The following is a 22,664-nucleotide window of genomic DNA, read 5'->3' as shown; positions in this document are numbered from 1 at the left end:
TTGACTTGAATTTCCTGGATGACTAAAGATGTTAAACATATTTTCACATGTTTAATGGCCATTTGGCTATCCTCTTTTGTGAAGTACTTATTCAAGTACTTTTATGAAATGCCATTTAAAAACTATTAGTCTTTTTTTTGTTGATTTGCAGGAGTTCTTTCTATAGTCTATATATGAGTCTACCATTATATCATTATGCCATTATAAGTAGCTTGTCTTTTCCTTTTCTTAATGGCCTCTTTTGATGGACAGAATTTCTTAATTTGGACAAAGTCCAATTTATCAGTATTTTCTTTTATGATGACAGCTTTTTCTATTCTGTTGTGAAATCTTTACCTACTCCAATGGACCTTGTCTTTAAGAGTTTTATAGCTATAACTATTATGTTTAGGCCTTTGATCCACTTTAAGTTTAGTTTTGTATATGGTGTGAGGTGGGGGTCCAAATTTATTCTTTGGCATGTATTGTTCCAGCATTATTTGTTGAAAAGACTTTTCTTTCCCTGTTGAATTGTCTTGAAACAAGACAAATCTTATTCTGTTCCTTAAGTGGGAATCTCTATTTCAAGGCACCAAACATCTTTGTGTTAGATCTTCGTTGTCCTCCATATGTTATTTTCTAATTGCTTTAATCTCATGGCTGTTAATTTTGTATTTACTATAGTTATCTCAAGTTTTACTTCATGCCATTAATTTGATTTTCAGCTATGTCTATTATGGCCCTTGTTATTTCTGATATATTAAATATATCTGTTATGGTTCTGTTTTGTTTCTAAATTTATTTTCTTAGTTCTCCAATCTCCCTTTTCAACTTTTTCTGTTGTTATATTGTTTGTCCTTGAGCCCTTGGAATATTAAATTAATATTCCTGTTAAGTTCTTTATAGCACAAAAATCTTGTTGGAAATTGAGATATGTTCCTTGAGATATGTTATTTTTAAATTCTGCATTCTTTTTCCATGATATTTGTTTTCATTTTTGTAGAGTTAACTTGGTCATGCCTAATCTGCTTTATTCAGATCTTCTATCTGCTCTGATAGAGTGTGGGTAAATTCTCCCTGGCAACCTTCCCAGGTTATCTTGGATAACTTTGTTTTCCCCTAAGAGTTAGAGTTTGAGTACTCGGTGCTGCTTTCAATCTACATTTAGGGCTTCTGTTAATGGTGAACCAGTTTATTCAGGCTAATTCTCCCACTGAAAACAACTAAAAATGTTGGATATATTATTTATTTATTTATTTATTTTATTATTTTTTTTTTTTTTGAGACAGAGTCTCACTCTGTTGCCCAGGCTAGAGTGAGTGCCGTGGCGTCAGCCTAGCTCACAGCAACCTCAAACTCCTGAGCTCAAGCGATCCTCCTGTCTCAGCCTCCCGAGTAGCTGGGACTACAGGCATGCGCCACCATGCCCGGCTAATTTTTTCTATATATATTTTTAGCTGTCCATATAATTTCTTTCTATTTTTAGTAGAGGTGGGGTCTCGCTCTTGCTCAGGCTGGTCTCGAACTCCTGAGCTCAAACGATCCGCCCACCTCGGCCTCCCAGAGTGCTAGGATTACAGGCGTGAGCCACCGCGCCCGGCCGGATATATTATTAATTATAGCTTCTCAAAAGCACTGAAGATTTGACAACACAGTAAGGAATTACCACATTAAAAATGAAGGAAAAGTGGAAATAGTGGAAGCTCACTATTATTAAGACAATATAGACTTTAAGGTAAAAATCATTACTAGAGATCAAATCATTACTAGATTTGAAACTTCATAGAAATGTTTTGATTCATTAGATATAACAATTAATTTTTATGTTCCTAATAACATAGCCTCAAAATATAAGAGCAAACATTGAGAGTACTACAAGGAGAATTAAATCCACAATTATAGAGGTAGATTTCAACATACTTCTTTGAAAAATTGACAGTAGAGGCAGAACAAACTTTCTCTCTGAACAACATGATAAATAAATGTTTTCTTTTAATAAAATTTTTATTTTGGAATAAATTTAAACATATAGATAAATTGCAAAGATAGTACAGAGAGTTCCCATATCCTCTTCACCGAGCTGCCCCTAAATGTGAACATCTTAAGTAATCACACTACATTTGTAAAAAACTAAGAAACTAACATTGGTACATTTCTATTAACTAATACATAGACTTTATTAAAATTTTACTATCTCTGCATTGTGCCCAAGTCCTATGTTTCTTGATATATGTAACTCTAGCAAGGCCTTCTTATTAATATTTTCTTTTAAACGATTGAATTCTTCACCATCAAATTGGTTTCACTGATCATCACCTAAGAGCACATTTAGGAATAACATTGATCGGGTGTCGGGCAGATGTGGGTGGGGGAGGGGATGGGTGTATACATACATAATGAGTGTGATATGCACTGTCTAGGGGATGGACACGTTTGAAGTGCTGACTTGGGGGGTGGGGGGCAAGGGCAATATACATAACCTAAACTTTTGTACCCCCATAATATGCTGAAATAAGATTAAAAAAAATAAAAACAAAACAAAAAAAATGTACCATGTGCTGATGAGAAGAATGTATATTCTGTAGTTTTGGAGTAGAATGTTCTGTAAATGTCTGTTAGGTCCATTTGTTCTTAAGTCACATTTAAGTCTAGTGTTTCTTTGTTGATTTTCTGCCTCAATGATCTGTCTAGTTCTGTCAGTGGAGTGTTTAAGTCTGCAGTTATTATGATGTTGCTGCTTATTTCTTTCCTTAGATCTAGTAGAATTTGTTTTATGAATCTGAGGGCTCCTGTGTTAGGTGCATATATATTTAGGAATGTTATATCTTCTTGTTGAACTGATCCGTTTATCATCATATAATGACCGTCTTTGTCTTTTTTGGCATTGTTGACTTAAAATTTATTTTATCTGATATGAGAATGGCTACTCCTGCTCGCTTTTGGTTTCCATTTGTGTGGAATATATTTTTCCACCCCTTTACCTTGAGTCTATGTGAATCTTTGCGAGTTAAATGGGTTTCTTCGAGACAGCATATATTTGGGTTGTATTTTTAAAATCCATTCACCCAATCTATATCTTTTAAGTGGGGCATTAAGGCCATTTATATTCAATGAGAGTATTGATATGTGAGATACTGTTCTGTTCAATGTGTTGATTTTTACCTAGTTCTTCTGTTTTTTCCCTTGTGTTATTGTTTTATAATAACTGTGAGCTTTAACTTTTGGGTGTTTTTACACTGATGGGTATTGATTGTTCTGTTCCAGGTATAGAGCACTTTTAAGCATTTCCTGTAGGGCAGGTCTAGTGGTGACAGATTCCCTTTATGTTTGCTTTTCTGGGAAAGACTTTATTTTTCCTTCATTTATGGAACTTAATCTTGCAGGATACAAAATTCTTGGCTGGTGGTTATTCTGTTTGAGAAGACTAAAAATGGGACATCAAACCCTTCTGGCTTGTAAGGTTTTTGCTCATGAGATTGATGTTTGCCTGAAGGGGTTTCCTTTGTAAGTGACTTGATGCTTTCTTCCCACAGCTTGCATAATTTTCTCTTTCACTTTGACTTTGACCAGATTGATGACTATGTGTCTTGGTGATGGTCTACTTGCTGTGAATCTTTCACGTCTTTGATGACCATCTTGTATCTGGATATCTAAATCTCTAATGATACCAGGGAAATTTTCCTCAATTATTCCCTCAAATAGGTTTTCCATGCTTTTTGTTTTTTCTTCTTTTTCAGGGATACCTCTGATTGTTATATTCATTCACTTTACATAGTCCCATATTTCTCGGAGAGATTGTTCATTCTTGTTGATTATTTTTTCTACATTTTCACCTGACTGGGTTAATTTGTAAGCCTTGTCTCCAACTCTGAAATTCTTTCTTCTGCTTGGCCTAGTGTGTTGTTAAAACTTTCTACTGTATTTTGACATTCCCTAAATGACTCTTTCATTTCTTTATATTCTGTCATATCTTCTCTTATATTATCAATTTCTTTAGTGATTTTTAATGTATGTCCTGAACTATTATTTTTTGGTTTCTTTGTGTTGTTTTTCAACTTTCTCATCAATCTTGTCATCCATATTCTGAATTCCATATCTGACTTTTCAACAATTTCCTTTTCATTATAGTCTATTGCTAGAGAATTATTGTGATATATGGGGGTGTCAAAATAGCTTGTCTTTTCATGTTGCCAGTGTTCTTATGCTGGTTCCTTCTCATCTGAAACCTTTTCTCTCAGCTCAAGACAGACAGGTTTGTGGTGCATATGTTTTCCTCTGCTGGGAATTCTCTTACTCAGTGAAAAGAAGGAGACGTCCATGGATGGTGCACTTTAGTCCTATTCTGGAAGATAGACCTGGAAAGAGAGGGGCAGATGCACCGTGAGCCGTGAACACTGCTGGTCTCCTGTGTCTCATGTTTTACTGTTCCCTTGTGGTTGGCACAGGCGGTTGGCACACTGCAGAGTGAGTAATTGGCCCGCCTATTTCCTTCAGCAGCAGCAATTGTCACCTGCGGTGGCTTGAGTGCTACCCCACTCAGTTATGTGGACAGTGGTTATCTTTGTCCCAGAGTAGCTTGAGCGCTGCCCTGTCCAAGTCTATGTGCTGTTGTGATCATTGGCCCATGGCAGCTTGAGCATTGCCCTGTCCCAGACTGGCTGCAGTGGCAGGGATTGGCATGCAACTGCCTGAGCTTTCACTCCACCCAGGTCTCCTTGGTGGTGGGGCTTACAGCACCTGCCCATGGGACATAGAAGAGCCCCTGGGCCCCCTACTGCCTCCCCAATCTAGGAGGGATGATGAGGCAGTGGTAACATGAATCTGACTCCCAGGGAGACATAGCATTCTGAGTCTGAGATTTCAAAATGATGCCAGTGACAGCACTCAGGGTTTGGAAGCCAGTGTGTCCCCACTGTGCCTTCTCTCTGGAACAATGCTGCTGAACAGCCTCCAGTCAGCTCTCTGTATTGGTCCAGTGGGCTGTTATGGTGGAGGGTTTCTGTGCACCTTGGATTGCAATGTTGGGGGGAAGTGTGGAGCCCTCAGATTCTCTCCTCTGTCCCCTCCCCACATGCAGGCGCCTTTCCTGTGTACCTCTGATCCCATGGAGTGGGTTACCTCTCCCCTCTCCTTCACTTTGTGAGCCTCCTGTTGCCTCTCTGTTGATTCCTAATGGTCTTTCTTTGACAATCAATCTGAAGGTGAATATCTACTTGCCACTTTCAGTCCTCTCTGTGAGAGTGGCTTGTGCAGGCTGCTTCTAGTCTGCCATCTTGCTCTGTACCAATTGTAACTTTAATACATGGAGTTGTTTTGAAAATTAAATGAGGTAATAGATACCATTTTTGCATAATAGCCACATAGTAATCATTCCCTAAATTACAGGTGTTATTGTGATGAGTAAAAAAGTGTCAAAAGCATTCATTCATCTGTGGAAAAAGGTGCATTACAGAGAGATGATGTATGGTACTTTAGAGCAGAAGTCCCTCGGGTGAGAGTACAGAATTTTGAGTGTACTCTAAGGTGGAGAGAGAAAGGTTGAAATGTATGTTGCTTTCTTATTGTGCTGCTCTATTGGGTGCAGGGTCTGTCTCTCCTGAAGTATTAATATGTGTGTGGGTTTATGTTTATTAAGGTTGTGGGTAATGAGTGCCTTTACCTGTGTGATCTGGATTCTTCTAGGTTCTAATCCCAGATTTCCAAAGAATGGGGTAGCACCCTCAATGAGTGGACTGCTGTCTCCCTAGCCACTGCCTTGTGGAAAGCAGGATAATAATGGAGTGTGGAACCCAGGCACTGGCAGACTTGGTAAAGAAATTACCATCCTCTTTTCTCAGCCTTGAGCCTAGTCTGGAAGGAAAATTGATTTCTTCTATCAATGGCTTTATGGACCTGTCCTTCGCAGGTTAGGAAAATTTTGGTAAAGGTTCACCAGCTTTCCCTGTTGCTTATATCTTTCTTTCTTTTTTTTTTATATTTATAAAGAAAAAATTAAATATTTATTACATACTAGGTATTGTATTGATGAGTACTTTACACACATTATCTAGAATCCTTCCAAGCCTGCAAAATAGAAATCATTAGCCCCATTTTACAGACAAATAAACCGAGGTTAAGAAAGGTTAAGTAAATTGCCCACATCTTATTGCCAGAAACAAAATTCTGCCACCTCCACATCCACATTCCCTCCAGTATACTCTCTTTGTTCTATAGACAACACACACAACCAATCAGAACCTCTTCCTAGCATGAGATGCAGTCTTCACAATGAGCGGGTGTGGCACGATGCTCTCCTACCTTCCAGCCCTCACTGTTCCAAAAAAGGAAATAAACTTTCCATTGTTTTAGTCAACTTGTTCAGGCCTTAGTGTGGGTAAACAGCTTATATCTTTCTAATAGCAATCTGCATGCCAGTGTTCAAGGCTCAAAAGGGTTATGGAAAAATCACAAAGATAGCTTAAATGGCATTTCAAAAAGAGGCTGTGTGGTGGCATTGGGGTGGGCTTGTTGATATGCCCTCACCAGTGTAAAATAGAAGCTGACTTCACCTCTTCCTGTTTATTCAATCATCAAAAATAACCTATTGGCCTTCAAATATCCAATGCCCTCAAAAGTATCCCTCCTGCCATTAGATCAAAACAAGGGTAGTGGTCATTTTATACTCTAGTATCAATATATTTATATGAATAATATAAGTGTGTTTTTTGAGGTGACACTGTTGATAGGCTATTTTTAAGAATTGCTGAGGTGAGGGACCTGTCAATTTCCTCCAATTAGGGCCTAGTGTTTTGTCTTAAGGGCTGTGCCCCCAGTTTTTTTGTACCAGTCTATGCTTGTCCTAAGGTAACTAGCTGCTCCCCAGTCTGCAGTCTACTTGGTTCTTTCCCTTCTGTTTCAGCCTCCTACCTTGTGCCCCAACTTTAAGACTCTCAGATCCATGGGGATTCAGCATCCATTCTGCTTTGTTTCACACTACTGTACTGGGCTGATGACTCATTTACCTGTGCCCTCTTCCGAGTGTAGTGATCCAAGCATGACTTGCCAACCAGTTAGTTGACTAGAACTTAATGTCTCGAGTCCCCACTTCCTTGAGTCCTCCAGGGCACCATGGCAAGTGAGCAGACATAAGAGATTATATAAGTGTGTGTGGTGAGGTTGGAGTTAGGAAGATTTAAATTTATGAATGGTTTCAGTGAAAAGGTTCAATAGTGATATTACGTACAGATACTGGAGAACTAACAAGGAGAAAGGAAATACAAAAACCCACAGAAAACAAATTTATGTCTGCTTAGTTTTTATATCTAGTTTTACCATATGCACAATAATAACTATGCATGTTGTCAATATGGGTCTGATGAAATTGATTTTAAGCTATATTTGCTTACAATGTGACATTGTTTTCAGCTGTGCTCACACTTATGTTGATTATTAGCTATGGGCTTCTGCCCATGTATTCTGCTCACGTGGAAAAAAAAAATTCAAGGAATGTGACTCTGGTCTTTCTGAGATTAACTGCCTACCTGCCTCCTCTCTTTTCTTATGGCATCTGTTGGGTAGCTATGTTGAAGAGGTCACTGTGGGTGCTAAGTACAAGAAAAGAAAGCATATGTAATAAAGGTGTAAATTTTCCTTTATAATATGAAAACTGTTCCACAGTACTCAGCATATATAGCTTATATTTACTGTATATGCCTTTTCTCTATTCTATTTACCACCTTTGATTCTTGGGAGATTAAATCTACACAAGCGTAGATACATACTAATATGATGAACTTTAAAATGTTATTTTCCTTCCCTTATCATCAATGATTATCATTTAAAGTTGTTATGAAGGCTTTGTGACAGAGGTTATACTAAAATTGAAAGTATATGAACTTACTGAAAATCATGTAAAAATTAGCTATGTTTTTAATGTGGTTTCTCAGATTGATTAATTTATGCAATTGAATTGTTCTACTCTCTTGTAAACATACATTCACACTTTGCAAACTTGCACACCTGCAAAGTAAAGTGTGGTGGTATTTATGACATTATCATTGTTTAATCAAGATTGATAAATCAGTCAATTTACCTTTTAAATCTCATTTTATAGGCCATTATATTTCACCTTCCTGTTTCAATGTAGTGGAAATTGATTCCATAAAGGGCTCAAAGGCCAAAAGTATTTTAAACTTAATTATTTTAAAACATCTTGGCATTGATGAAGTGTTGTTACATTAATTTGGAAATAGTTTGAAGTTGTTACAAAGTTTAACAGTATATGAAAGCACTTTCCTTAAATATAGATGCATCAGTTTGGATACAGTGAATTTTTTTCTTTAGGGATGTGTGTCTTTAAAAAATTACTTTTTTTTGGATTGAAAACATGACAAGGGTATGCCCTTATAGGTTTCTGTCTGAATTTTAACCAAGATCATAGAACTTATGGAATAGTCTCTGTTTCTCTTTCTTTCTTTCCTTCCCCCCATCTTCCATTATTCCTTTGTTCCCTCCTTTTGGCATTTATACACACTATGTGTAATAGGAACTATGTTAGATTCTAGGGATCCAGAGATGAAAGGACACAATCTGCTCTCAAGGGACTAAGTCTAGTTGGTAAGAAAGAAGAATAATAAACTAATATTAGTATTGGTGGTGGAGTGGTCAGGAAAAGCTTCTTGGAGGAGGTGGTGGTTGAGGTGGAAGGTTGAATTATAGCTAACAAGCAGATGATATTAATCTTATTTGAGACATTAATGATATTGGGTTATGATAACTTTCTTTATACCAGAAATGGCAGAGTAGGGAATGCCAGGGCTCTATACCTCCATAAAAGCAAATAACGAGCTGGCATAACTGTCAGAATCAACTTTTGTAGAACTTTGGAATCCAGTCAAAAGCTTACAACCACCAAGGGAAAGCTTAATGAAGAAAGCTGCTGCATTGCAGTAAGGGAACTCTCTGGTGTTTTACGTTATCTGCCTACCATTCCCCACACACTAGATCAGAGGCGGCCATGAAGACAGCAGCCTGTACTTCTGGTGAAGGTTTGCCAAATGCTGGAAGGAGCAATATGGACCTTTTTCACAAAGAATTGTGGTTGTGTGTTTCAATCTGTCTAGCAGCTACCTGAAGGACTAGTGCAAAGGCTTGCCTTTATTTTGCCCACCTGACTCAGAGCATTTGCAGGGCTGGGGTGGCTTCCCAGGTGGCATTTGCCAAAAGCATTTAAAGGCAAAAGTATTGGCTGTAGCAGCCTGGAGCAAAGGACAACCATCAGGACAAGCAACAGATACACCAAAAAGCCTGGAAAGAAAGAGAGTGGGAAAGGAGATATGTGGGAGAATGAGGGCTTTTAAAATTTCCCATGTAAATTAGGGAATTAAGAAGGCCATGCACATGCCCTAGACTGGACACATGCTCAGGAAAAGCCTGAGAAAACCCTAAGCTTCTACCTCTAATTGACTTTCAGGTTCTGTACAAGTAGGAAGTAAAGGCAAAGGCAGCATTATAAATGAAGCATTGAAGGAGAGTCCTAAAACAGAGCCAATCTTCAAAGAGTGGGAGAGTTTTAAAAGTTCTTTCTACTTTTAAAAAAGTATTTTTGGGCTTCAGATGTTTATGGAAATGTTGTCAATGCATGGCAGCTGGCTCCTAAGCTAATAGAACATAGACTTCAGTGGTCACATACTACAAATAGAATCTACAAAAATCACTTAGGAAAGTAACTAAAACAATAGCCCCAAACAAGCAGCAATGACAAATAAAACAATTTTGACTTAATTTTTGTGTATATACTGAGGTAATGGTCTACTTTCATTTGTTCAAATGTGGATATCCAGTTATTCTAGAATCATTTGTTGAAGAGACTATTCCTTCCCCATTGAATGTTCTTGGCACCCTTGTTGAACATCAATTTACTATAGAGGCATGGGTTTATTTTTGGACTTTCAATTCTATCCTATTGATCCTTATGCCAGTACCTCTCAGATATTCCAGCCTTGTATTAAGTTTTGAAATCAGGAAGTGTGAATCTTCCAACTTTGTGCTTTTTAAAAAAAGATTGTTTTGGCTAATCAGGGTCCCTTGCAATTCCATGTAATTTTAGGATCAGCTTTTATTTCTGTAAAAAAGGCTATTGGGACTTTGGTGGGTATTGCATTGACTCTAGATCACTATGAGAGTATTGACATCTTTAAAATATGAAGTCTTTCAATCTATGAACATGTGCTATCTTTCTATTTCTTTAGGTTTTCTTTAACTACTTTCAGCAATGTTTTATAATTTTCAGTGTGTAAGTCTTATGTCTTTCATTAAATTTATTCTTAAGTATTTTATTTTGGGCGGAGATGCTATTATAAATGGAATTATTTTCTCAGTTTTCTGGAAACAGAATTGTTTCTTCCTGGTGCACAGAAACGCCACTGATTTTGTGTGTTGTGTATACCCTGCCACTTTGCTGAATTTCTTAGCTTTAGTAGCTTTCTTATGGATACTTTGGGATTTTCTATATATGGAATCATATCCTTTACAAATAGAGATAGTTTTACTTATTTCTTTCTAATTTGGATGTCTTTTATTTCTTTTTCTTGCATAATTGCTTTGGCTAGAAGTACCAGGACAATGTTGAATAGCAATGATTAAAATGGCATTCTTGTTTGTTCCGGATCTTAGGAGGGAGGTTTTTAGTCTTTCACCATTGTATGTAGTGTCAGCTGTGGGTTTTTCATAAATGCTCTTTATCAGGTTCTGGCAATTCCTTTTTACTTCTAGTTTCTTGAGGTTTTTTTACTCATCAAATGGTATTGAATTTTGTCAAATTCATTTTCTGTATCTATTAGATGATTATGTAGTTCCCCCCATTCATTCTAGTAATATACTGTATTACGTTGATTAATTTTTATATGTTGAACTATTCTTATATTCCTGAGATAAATCCAATTTGGTTAGGTTTGATAATCCTTTTAGTATGCTGCTGGACTTGGTTTCGTAGTATTTTGTTGAGGATTTTTGCATTTATGTTTATAAGAAATATTGGTCTATATTTTTCTTTTCTTGTGATGTCTTTGTTTGGCTTTGATATCAGGGTAATACCAGATTCATAGAATGAGTTGGAAAGTCTTCCCTTCTCTTATATTTTTAGAAGAGTTTGAGAAGGATTTCTGTTAATTCTTCAGTAAATATTTGTAAGTATGTGGTTAATTCTTTGGTAAATACCAGTGAAGCCATCTGATTTTGGGCTTTTCCATGTTGAGAAGTTTTTGATGATTACTCATTCAATCTCTTTACTTCTTAAAGGTATGTTCAGATTTTCCATTTCTTCTTTAGTTTTGGTAGTTTGTGTTTCTAGGAATTTGTCCATTTCATCTAAGTACCTAATTTGTTGGCATATATGTTCATAGTATTCTTTTATGATTCTTTTTATTTCTGTAAGGTCAGTAGTACATATTCCACTTTTATTCCAAATTTTATTAATTTGAATCTTCTGTTTTTCTTCAACAATCTATCTAAAGGTTTATCAATTCTGTTGATCCTTTCAAAGAACCAACTTTTGTTTTCATTAATCTTTTTATAAAATGCTTTTGTCTTCTACATTTTGTTTATTTCTAATCTAATCTTTATCATTTCCTTTCTTCTGCTTGCTTTGAGTTTAGTTTTATCCTCTTTTTCTAATTTCTTAAGGTAGGTGGTTGGGACCTAAATAGAACTCTAGAATATATGGGCCTAACAGACATTTACAGAACATTCTACCCCCAAACCACCAAATACACATTATTCTCATCGGCTCATGGGACATACTCTGAGAATGATCACATGTTAGGCCAAAAAACATGTCTCAACAAATTTAAAAAAATAAAAATTATACCATAGTTCTTCTCAGACTACAGTGGAATAAAATTAGAAATTAACTCCAACAGAAACACTCATCTATACACAAAGTCACGGAAGCTAAACAACCTAGTCAATAGTCTGAATAATAGTCAGATCAAGGAGGGAATTAAGACAGAAATGAAAAGATTCCTTGAACTAAATGATGAAGGAGATACAAGTTATCAAAAATCTGTGGGATACAGCTAAAGCAGTTCTGACAGGAAAATGCATAGCCAGAAATGCCTACATCCAAAACACAGAAAGATTACAAATCAACAATCTAATGATTGTCTCAAGGAATTAGAAAAGGAGGAGCAAACCAATCCCAAACCCAGCAGAAGAAGAGAAATAACAAAGATCAGAGCAGAACTAAATGAAATCAACAATAAAAGAACTATACAGAAGATTAATGAAACAAAAAGTTGGTTTTCTTGAAAAGATAAACAAAATTGACACGCCTCATGCTAGATTAACCAGAAGCAGAAAAGAAAGGACTCTAATAAGTTCCATCAGGATTGAAAAAAGAAAATTACAACTGATATGGAAATACAAAATACCATCTCTGAATACTAAAAAAATCTATATGCACATAAATTTGAAAACATGGAGGAAATGGACAAATTCTTAGAAACACACAACCTCCCTATGCTCAATCAGGAAGAAATAGAATTCCTGAATAGACCAATATCAAGTAACAAAATTGAAGCAGCAGTAAAAAAATCTTCCAACAAAAAAAGTCCCAGACCACATGGTTTCACACATGAATTTTACCAGACCTACACAGAAGAAGTGGTGCCTATCCTGCAGAAATTATTCCTCAACATCAAGAAGGAAGGAATCCTCCCCAACACATTTTATGAAGCCAACATCACCCTGATACCAAAACCAGGAAAGGACGCAACTAACTCAACATCCTTTTATGATAAGAATGCTTAACAAAATAGGCACAGATAAGACTTACCTAAAAGTGATACAAGCCATATATGACAAACCCATAGCCAACATCATACTGAATGGGAAAAAATTGAAAGCATTCCCACTTAGAACTGGAACCAGACAAGGTTGCCGTCTATCACTGCTTCTATTTAACATACTGCTGGAAGTCCTAGCCAGAGCAATCAGATAAGAGAAGCAAATCAAGGGAATACAAATGGGGTCAGAAGAGATCTAACTATCTCTCTTTGCTGATGATATGATCTTATATCTAGAAAACCCCAAAGATTCTGCCATGAGACTACTAGAATTGATAAACAAATTCAGCAAAGTCTCAGGTTACAAAATCAATGTACAGAAATCAGTAGCATTCCTATATGCCAACAATACTCAAACTGAGAATGAAATCAAAGACTCAATACTCTTCACAATAGCAACAAAGAAAATAAAGTACCTAGGAATATATTTAACTAAGGAGGTAAAAGACCTCTACAGCGAGAACTGGGAAACACTGAGGAAGGAAATAGCAGAGGACATAAACAGGTAGAAAACCATACCATGTTTGTGGGTTGGCAGAATCAACACTGTTAAAATGTCTGTACTACCCAAAGTGATCTATAGATTCAATGCAAGCCCTATTAAAATACCAACATCATTTTTTACAGATCTAGAAAAAATAATTCTACACTTCGTATGGAACCAGAGAACACCCTGTATAGCAAATGCAATCTTAAGCAAAAAGAATAAATTGTGAGGCATAAATTTACCAGACTTCAAGCTATGCTACAAGGCTATAGTAACTAAAACAGCATGGTACTGGCACAAGAACAGAGACATAGACCAATGGAACAGAACTGGAACCCAGATATAAAACCATCCTCATATAGCCATCTAATATTTGACAAAGCAGACAAAAACATACACTGGGGAAAAGAATCCTTATTCAATAAATGGTGCTGGGAAAACTGGATAGCCACATGTAGAAGGCAGAAACAGGATCCACACCTTTCACCTCTCACAAAAATCAACTCACAGTGGCTAATAGACTTAAACCTAAGGCATGAAACTATAAGAATTCTAGAAGAAAATGTTGGAAAAACTCTCATAGACATTGGCCTAGGCAAAGAATTTATGAAGAAGACCCCAAAGGCAATCACGGCTACAACAAAAATAAATAAATGGGACCTGCTCAAATTAAAAAGCTTCTGCACAGCCAAGGAAATTGTTATGAGAGCAAACGGACAACCTACAGAATGGGAGAAATTATTCGCATGTTACACATGTGATAAAGGGCTGATAACTAGAATCTGTATAGAACTCAGGAAAATCAGCAAGAAAAAAATCAAACAACCCTATCAAACAGTGGGCCAAGGACAGGAACAGAAACTTCTCAAAAGAAGATAGACTAATGGCTAACAAACATATGAAAAACACTCAACATCTCTAATCATCAGGGAAATGGAAATCAAAACCACAGTGAGATATCACTTATCCCCAGTGAGAATGGCCTTTATCAAAAAGTCCCCAAACAATAAATGTTGGCATGGATGCAGAGAGATAGGAACACTCATACATTGCTGATGGTACAGCAAAATAGTACAACCTCTGTGGAAAGCAGTATGGAGATACCTCAAAGAGGTACAACTACCATTTGATCCAGCAATCCCATTACTGGGCATCTGCCCAAAAGAACAAAGGACATTCTATAGGCCGGGTGCGGTGGCTCACACCTGTAATACTAGCACTCTGGGAGGCCAAGGCGGGAGGATCGCTTGAGGTCAGGAGTTCGAGACCAGCCTGAGAAAGAGCGAGACCCCGTCTCTACTAAAAAAAAAATGGAAAGAAGTTAACCAGACAACTAAAAATACATAGAAAATGTGATGAAGCGCAGTACTCACTATAGTTTTATGAGCTTAAGGGAAGCCATCTTGTATGCAGGCTAGTGCAGCCATCTTGTGTACAGACTCACTGTTGTGTGAAGTTGAGAGAAGAATACATGAATAACAGAAAAAAAATTTATACAGTGATTAATGTGTAAGTGATTGTTTAAAATCATTAGGTGTGTATAGTTACATTGTACTACGCTTGGCTGTTCCTTGGAAAAATGTTCCTTAGATGTTCCTCAAAGAAATGTTCCTTGATAAAACGGTTGCTATTTGCTTCTGTAAGTTTGCTTGCTGATGAATTATTGTAATCAACATGTTCTGAGCTGTATGTGTATTGTTAGTATTGTTAGTGGTGAAGGTATATAACCCCTACCAACTTTAAGATCAGGGCCATTCTCTGTCTCTGGACTTTCCCAGAACAGGGGTGGTCGATGGCCAGCTAATAAAGACTCCTAATTTGGCTCAATTTGGTCTTTAGGTGGTCATTTCTCGCATCTTAGGCTATAACAGAAAAAATTAGTTGGGCATGGTGGTGCATGCCTGTAGTCCCAGCTACTCAGGAGGCTGAGGCAGAAAGATTGCTTGAGCCCAGGAGTTTGAGGTTGCTGTGAGCTAGGCTGACCCCATGGCAGTCTAGCCCAGGAAACAGACCGAGACTCTGTCTCAACAGAAAAAAAAAAAAAAAAAAAAAGACATTCTATAAATAAGACATCTGAGGCTGGGTGCAGTGGCTCACGCCTGTAATCCTAGCACTCTGGGAGGCCGAGGTGGGAGGATTGCTCGAGGTCAGGAGTTCGAGACCAGCCTGAGCAAGAGCGAGACCCCGTCTCTACTAAAAATAGAAAGAAATTATCTGGTCAACTAAAAATATATGTAGAAAAAATTAGCTGGGCATGGTGGTGCATGCCTGTAGTCCCAGCTACTCGGGAGGCTGAGGCAGTAGGATCGCTTAAGCCCAGGAGTTTGAGGTTGCTGTGAGCTAGGCTGACGCCATGGCAGTCTAGCCCAGGCAACAGAGTGAGACTCTGTCTCAAAAAAAAAAAAAAAAAAAAAAAAAAAAAAAAAAAAAGAAAAGTAAAAGAGAGAGAAAAAAAAAGAGACATCCACACTTGAATGTTTATAGCAGCACTATTCACAATTGCAAAGATGTGGAAACAACCCAAGTGCCCATCAATCCATGAGTGGATTAATAAAATGTGGTATATGTATACCATGGAGTACTATTCAGCTATAAGAAACAATGGTGATCTACCACCTCTTGTATTATCCTGGATATAGATGGAACCCATTCTACTAAGTGAAGTATCCCAAGAATGGAAAAACAAGCACCACATGTACTCACCATCAAATTGATTTTAACTGATCAACACTTAAGTGCACATATAGTAATAACATTCATCGGGTTGTCGGGCAGATGGGAGGGGGGAGGAGGGGATGGGTACATACACACCTAATGGGTGCGGTGTGCACTGTCTGGAGGATGGAGATGCTTGATGCTCTGACTTGGGTGGGGCAAGGGCAATGTACATTACCTAAACAGTTGTACCCCCATAATAAGCTGAAATAAAAAATAAAAAAAGGGAAATGTACTTTTGCTTTGTACCCTTAAACTTTCTTTCCAATAAATTCTTCACACATAAAAAAAAATAAAACACAGATTTATATTTTATGCAGCTGTATTTTAAATCGTATATTAAAAAAGAGGAGTTATAAGCCAAAAATACATTATCTTTTGTATTTACCTATATAGTTTCCTTTACATGTGCTTTATTTCTTTTATTTGGATTCTAGTTACTGTCTAGTGTCACCTAGAGGACTCCCTTTAGTATTTCTGTTATGGAAGATATCCATCAGGGGCAGAGTATTTAGTCTAAAAGAAGAAAAGGACACCCTCTGAGATCAGGGTTAACCAAATAAAGATGGCAGTGAATTTACTCAGAGTTCAGGGACTTCATAGCTAAGTCGCTCGATTTTCTTGATGACAGGTACTCTAAGTTCATCTGCTCTAGATGAGGAGGGAAGTGTGTAGACAATATGACTGACCCTATGGAAGGTTTGAAGTAGTAACTAAGAGTATGGGAGATAGAGCTGAGACAAGAGAAGCTCCTATGCATGCACCTATCCAAATCTGTCAGCTGGCCAGGAATTTATTCCACAACACTGGGTATCGTCCTCCGCAGGCTCTTGGAAACAAAGCTGCTGTTGGCTCACTACAATCCCCAGCGGAGCCACTGAGCATGTTCTCAAGTAGAGGTCGCTGTGCTGGAGGAGGCTGGTCCCAGCAGGCCTTGCGGCATGACTCAGCTCCTCTTTGTGACGTGTCTCGCCGTCGCCTGAAGGAGGTTGGTGCGCTGAGGGAGAACAGCTTAGCTTTTTGTGAGGAGAAAGAGGGCGTGAGGGAGGAAGGAGGCCAGGACTGGGCAAGGACTGAAGTAGGACTGAGCGAGAGGCGAAGGGCAGAGCGGCTGGCGGGCATAGCCCGTAGCGGCTGCGGCCGAGTAAGCGGCGGCAAGGCTCCGGGAGGCAGTTACTGGACTAGGCCACAGCGGCCATGGCTGTGGAGTTTGGGGACCACGCCAGCGGGTTCCGCCACAATGAAGTGATCAGGTTCATCAACAATGAAGTCCTTATGAACGGTGGCAGCCCAGACTTCTATGTGGCCTTCCGCTCGCGACCCTGGAGCGAGGTAGAGGATCGGCTTCGGGCCGTGGTGGCAGATCCCCAGGTGCCGCGCGCCCTTAAACGGGCCTGTGCCTGGAGCGCGCTGGCCTTGAGCGTGCGACTGGGGGCGAGGCAGCAGGAGCAGCACACGCGCCGAGTCCGACGGCTGCAGGAGCAGGTGGAGGAGCGTGAGTTAGCTTCCTGGACTATGGTGGCTGAGCTACAGCGGCTGCGCGGGGAGCGTGACGATGTGGCTATGCAGCTGCAGTTCACATGGGCCGCCCTGCAGCAGGCAGTAAGTGAGCGTGAAATGCTGCGAGGAAGGCTGCTCCAGGTTCAGAGGTCGGGCCAGGCCACCCCGCAGGCCCTTGACATAATGCCTGTGATGGGAGCCGAGCAGCATGGGGCTGCAGCGTGTCCTCTGAATGCAGACCAGCAGGGAGACATGGTGGCCGCAGGGGCACAGGGTGGGCTGTATTTTGAAGCCCAGATGCCACCCCCGACAGGTGTTCTTTATGTGCCAGGACCCCCAGGTCCCTGGGCCCAGGCCATACAACCCCCTCTGCCAATGCCAGGGCCATACCCATTACCATTCCAGGCACCATTCCCAGTGGGATTCCCATTCGTGCCGCCTCCACCACCTGCAGTAGTCACAGAAGCAGGAGGAGCAGTAGTCCCATTTCAGATGCCTCCTGTGGGGATCTGTCCACCTGGCCCTTGGCCTGCAGTGGGCTCCCAGGAGGAAATGGCTCCTCTATGGTACCAGAGGGGCTACATCGAGGAACAAGGTTCTGCGATCCAACAGGGGTCAGCCCCCCTAGGAGACAGCAGAAGCCGCAGCCAGGAGGAAGGTTCACAGAGGCCCCAGGGGATACCCGCCCTGGGCAACAGTGGGAACCGCAGCCAGGGGGAAGATCCAGGAAGGTCCCAGGCAATGTCCCTTCTCGGGAGTGCTGGGCAGCACAACCAAGATAATGCAGAGAAGCCCTCAGGGATGGCCTCACTGGGGGACAGCAGAAGTTACAGCCAGGAAGAAGGTCCAGAAGAACCCCAGGGGATGGGTCCCCTGGGGGATAGAAAGAGCCAAAACCAGGAAGAAGGTCCAGAGAGGCCCCAGGGCACTGTCCTCCCAGGGGACAACAGAAGCCATAGCCAGGAAGAGGGCCCAGAGAGGCCCCAGAAGACTGACCCCCTGAAGAAGAAAAGCCACAGCCAGATAGAAGGTCCAAAGAGGGCTCAGGGGACTACCCCCCTGGGAGACAGCAGAAGCTACAGCCAGGAAGACAATCCAGGTGGGGCCCAGGGAATGGCCCCCCTGGAGTTTAGCAAGAGCCACAGCCCAGAAGGAGGTCTCGAGAGGCCCCAGGTGACACCCCTGGGGGATAGCTGGAGCCACCATGTAAGAGAAAGTCCAAAGAAACAGCAGCCTCAGGGGCAGAAGGCCAAGCAACCAAAAGGGAAAAAAGCCTCAGAATCCCAGCAACAGGAAAAGCCTGCCCCAGGCTGCAGTCCAGTGAATTGGGTCTGCCCATGCTGTAAAGCTATTAATTATTTATGGCGCACAGCCTGCTATAAATGCAAGAAAGCCTTTATGCCAGTTGAGAGTGGAGACGTTAACCCGGGACAAACTCACTGATTTCAGGAAGGTAAGTAAAGAATGAAAATACCCCAAAGGGAACCCAGTTTCCTAAGATTTCAGATCAAAAAGTAACTTATTTACTTCACAGGAAATTTGAAACCAAAATTACCATAGAGAAAATTAAATAATTATCCTAGTACCCAAATTAACACCTTTTTATCATTGTGGGTACACACACAAACAAATATGTGCATATTTACATTCTTTTATTGATTTACTTGAACAAAGAGGGTCTACTTGTGGGTATCACAATCGCTCTTTAGGGATTTCTAACTGCATTTCAGTTTTGCAGGTGGTGGATTCCAGATAGCTGCTGCTGATTGATTGACACCCTGAAGAAGCTGAAGTCATGAAGCCTTCTTTTTTCCCCCACTCTCTTCTGTTTTCTTCTTAACCTCCTTTTCCTGAAAATGCGTTGTATTTGTTTGTGATTTTAGAGTTATAAGCTGTGATTTTAGAGTTATAAGCTGTGATTTTAGAGTTATAAGCTGTGTTGAATTTTAGGAACACCACTTCTTTGAAAATGCTATTCCTACTACAGTGTTCGGTTGCTTTTTGTCAGTTTTATTTTTGACTTATTTATTTACTTTTTTTGGAGACAGAGTCTTGCTCTGTTGCCTGGGCTAGAGTGCTGTGGTGTCAGCCTAGCTCACAGCAACCTCAGACTCTTGAGCTCAAGGGATCCTCCTGGCTCAGCCTCCCAAGTAGATGGGACTACAGGCAAACACCACCACGCCAGGCTAATTTTCTTTTCTATTTTTAGTTAGCCAGCTATTTTTTTCTATTTTTAGTAAAGACTGAGTTTCGCTCTTGCTCAGGCTGGTCTCGAACTCCTGAGCTCAAGCGATCCTCCTGCCTCAGCCTCCCGAGTAGCTGGGACTACAGGTGCACACCACCACGCCTGGCTAATTTTTATTTTCTATTTTTAGTTGCCCAGCTAATTTTTTTCTATATTTAGTAGAGACAGGGTCTCGCTTTTGCTCAGGCTGGTCTTGAACTCCTGAGCTCAAACGATCCTCCTGCCTCAGCCTCCCTAGCAGTTAGGACTACAGGCATGTGCCACCATGCCTGGCTACTTTTTTCTAATTTTAGTAGAGATGGGGTCTCACTCTTGTTCAGGCTGTTTTCAAACTCCTGAGCTCAAGTGATCCTCCCGCCTTGGCCACCCAGAGTGCTAGGACTACAGGTGTGAACCACTGCACTTGGCCTACTTTTTGCAAGTTTTACAGGTGAGGTTTTGTTTTTGTGTGTCAGCCCCACCAAAATTGCTTGTTGCTGAAGAAGCTCAACCTGTCCCGTTAGAAGATCTCTCAAGACTGAAAAGAAATAACACCTAGATTCTGAAGTACCCACACCTTAGACCCCCACTGGCTGAAGCCAAGAAGAGTGAGAGGAAGTCAGGGAAGAAAAGATGCTTTGGCACTCATTAGGGGGAAAGGGGAGAGTAAAATAGTTTCATTAGTATTGAATTTTTTCATTGGGACAAGGAATTAACTTGGAAGAGTTCAGGGGATTGTAATGTTAAATTGTATAGATGATAGTAACTTTGACGAATTTCACTTAATTCATAAGACAAATAGTTATTGTGTAGTATGTGTTAGGAGCTAGACTTTATGTTATTATCTGGTGCACACATAATCCTTTTTGGTGAATTTGATTATAAGACAGGAGAAATCAAAATTTGGGATACAGATTAGATCAAAAGTGTCTTTGCCTTGCATGTAGCATGGCCTTGGGTAAAACCAATTAAGTAACATTCAGATCCATTTTTGCATTTGTGGGGGCGGGGGGGGGGCAATGTGAAAGAGACTTTCATGAAAGGTCTTCAGTAACCAAACTACTCATCTCAGTCCCAGGTGAGACAAATGGGCAGTGGCAAAGTTCAGGAAAGTGGCCTCACACAAGTACAGGCAGGGCTTTTCTCATCCTCTGCTGATATCTTCCCTTGAGAGGGGCAGCTATTTTCCTGGTTGCCCACAAGCCAGCCTGAAAGACCACTGGGATGCCTTGAGGAAAGACAGCGCTTGGGGGAGTGTTAGCTACATGCTACAGCCCTCAGCCTTGGGCTGCTCCCATCTAAGGTCCCTTTCCAATCAACAGTGGATGAAGAACAAAATGGATTTCAAGAACAGACATCGGGGCCACCAGGGTATGGATGGGGCTTCCCTTGGGAGGACTAATTGGGTTAAAAATAGAACTGGACTGGGGTGAGAACTCTTGAGGATGCCTTGGACCCCTTCTCTTCCTCTCGTGTTCTCTGCAGGTTCTACTCCCCCAAGGCAGCTGCTGCAAGGCAAGGAGGGAGCCAGGGTGGAGCCCAGGAGTGGGAGGTTGCATCCACCTCCAGTCTGAGCTAAACTTGTCCTCGAGTTCCCCCACGGAATCCCACCCAGCTCACCAAGATCAACCTTTGTCAGGGGCTTTCTGTTCTTAACTCATAATAAAGAGTGTGCACTTGCCTGCTGTGTCTTCTGTGTAGTGTGTATCTTGGGGCAGGCTTGCTCAGGATGGCAGCTTAAATCTGCACCTTCCCTCCATCCCACTAAGGTGAAGGAACATTCAATCTCATTCACTATTGGAGGGCCCCTCCTCCTCTGATGAGTTACCCAAGAATATCGGGGCACCTCTGAGGGGCCTTCAATCCATTGTGATTGTCCCTGCTACCCTCACCATCTTAAGTCCAAGTGGTCCCTCGAAGGTGAGCATGTCTGCTGCTCCAGGGCTGGTGGGGCATGAGGGATAAGGAAGGGGGGAGGGTGCTTCTGCCTATGCCGGGAGCCCTAATGTCTGGGGTCCAGCTTCCCTCTGTGTACCAAGACGCCATTTCCCTGAGACCCTGTCTCTCTGACGTCCCCTGATGTCCTATGAGCAGAAATTTTCCCCCTGTTATTTCTGCCTTCCAAGGCACTGCCCCCTCCTTCCTATGCATAATCCTGTCATTCTTAAGATTCTGGAAAGCAGCCAGGCTGTGGACTGTCTGCTCACAAGACAAATGTTCCATGAGGCCAAGGGGAGTGGAGGCCAGCTACCTGCTTGGTACTGGGACAGAGACCAAAAGTGACCCTGCCTACCAGTATTCTCACTTCCTTCAGAGTCATGATTTCTGGGAGAGCCCTGGAGAGGGAAGTGGTCCATCAGGGATGTCAAACCCCAAAGCTAGGTTTTCTGGATTAGGGGCTGGTCTTATGATACTCAACATGTGCTGATAGCTCCTCAGAATTTTAGGAAGATGAGAGTTGAGACTTGGGAATTTTCCAGCATAATCCATTTTCATATGCCAGCAGGTCATTCTAGATTTCACTGTAGTTGCTGCTTTTATGGCTTCAAAATGGACTCTGCTGTTCATTGGCATGCTTTTAGGCCTTTATGAAAGCAGACTTATCCTGTGCATAGCTTTTTTTTTTAAAATTGAGATATAATGTACACACAGAAAGGTGCATAACTCCTAAGTGAACATCTTCACGTTAAAAAAAATCTTTTTTTGTAGCTTTTATATATTTTAATATGATTATACAGTGTTTCAGGGCTGATCTTTTTCAAAGTAACCTGAATCATTGAGGCTGTCAAATCACTACTTTCTTCTAGACTGGGTACAGGCGAGAAAAAGCAACAGGTTTCTGTGGCACAAGCCTGGGCTTTGGTGCCAGAGAAACCTGAGTTCAGATACTTCCTCTGTTACTCACTAGCTGTGTGACCTCAAACAAGTTACTGAACTT

General features: G+C 40.6%; 1 protein-coding gene across 1 annotated transcript in view; it reads left to right on the top strand.

The window, feature by feature from the left end:
• Positions 1-18,945, top strand: part of LOC138378886 (testis-expressed protein 13D-like) — a 79,097-nt gene extending 60,152 nt beyond the window's left edge. The window contains exon 2 of the mRNA XM_069464201.1: positions 16,829-18,945. Coding sequence (XP_069320302.1) covers positions 17,200-18,945 — 1,746 coding nt within the window. The 5' untranslated portion in view covers positions 16,829-17,199. The remainder of the gene's footprint in view (positions 1-16,828) is intronic.
• Positions 18,946-22,664: the final 3,719 nt, after the last annotated feature.

This window comes from Eulemur rufifrons, chromosome 30, assembly GCF_041146395.1.
Source record: "Eulemur rufifrons isolate Redbay chromosome 30, OSU_ERuf_1, whole genome shotgun sequence".
In the NCBI taxonomy this organism is placed as follows: domain Eukaryota; kingdom Metazoa; phylum Chordata; class Mammalia; order Primates; family Lemuridae; genus Eulemur; species Eulemur rufifrons.
This window is presented reverse-complemented; position numbering and strand designations above follow the sequence as displayed.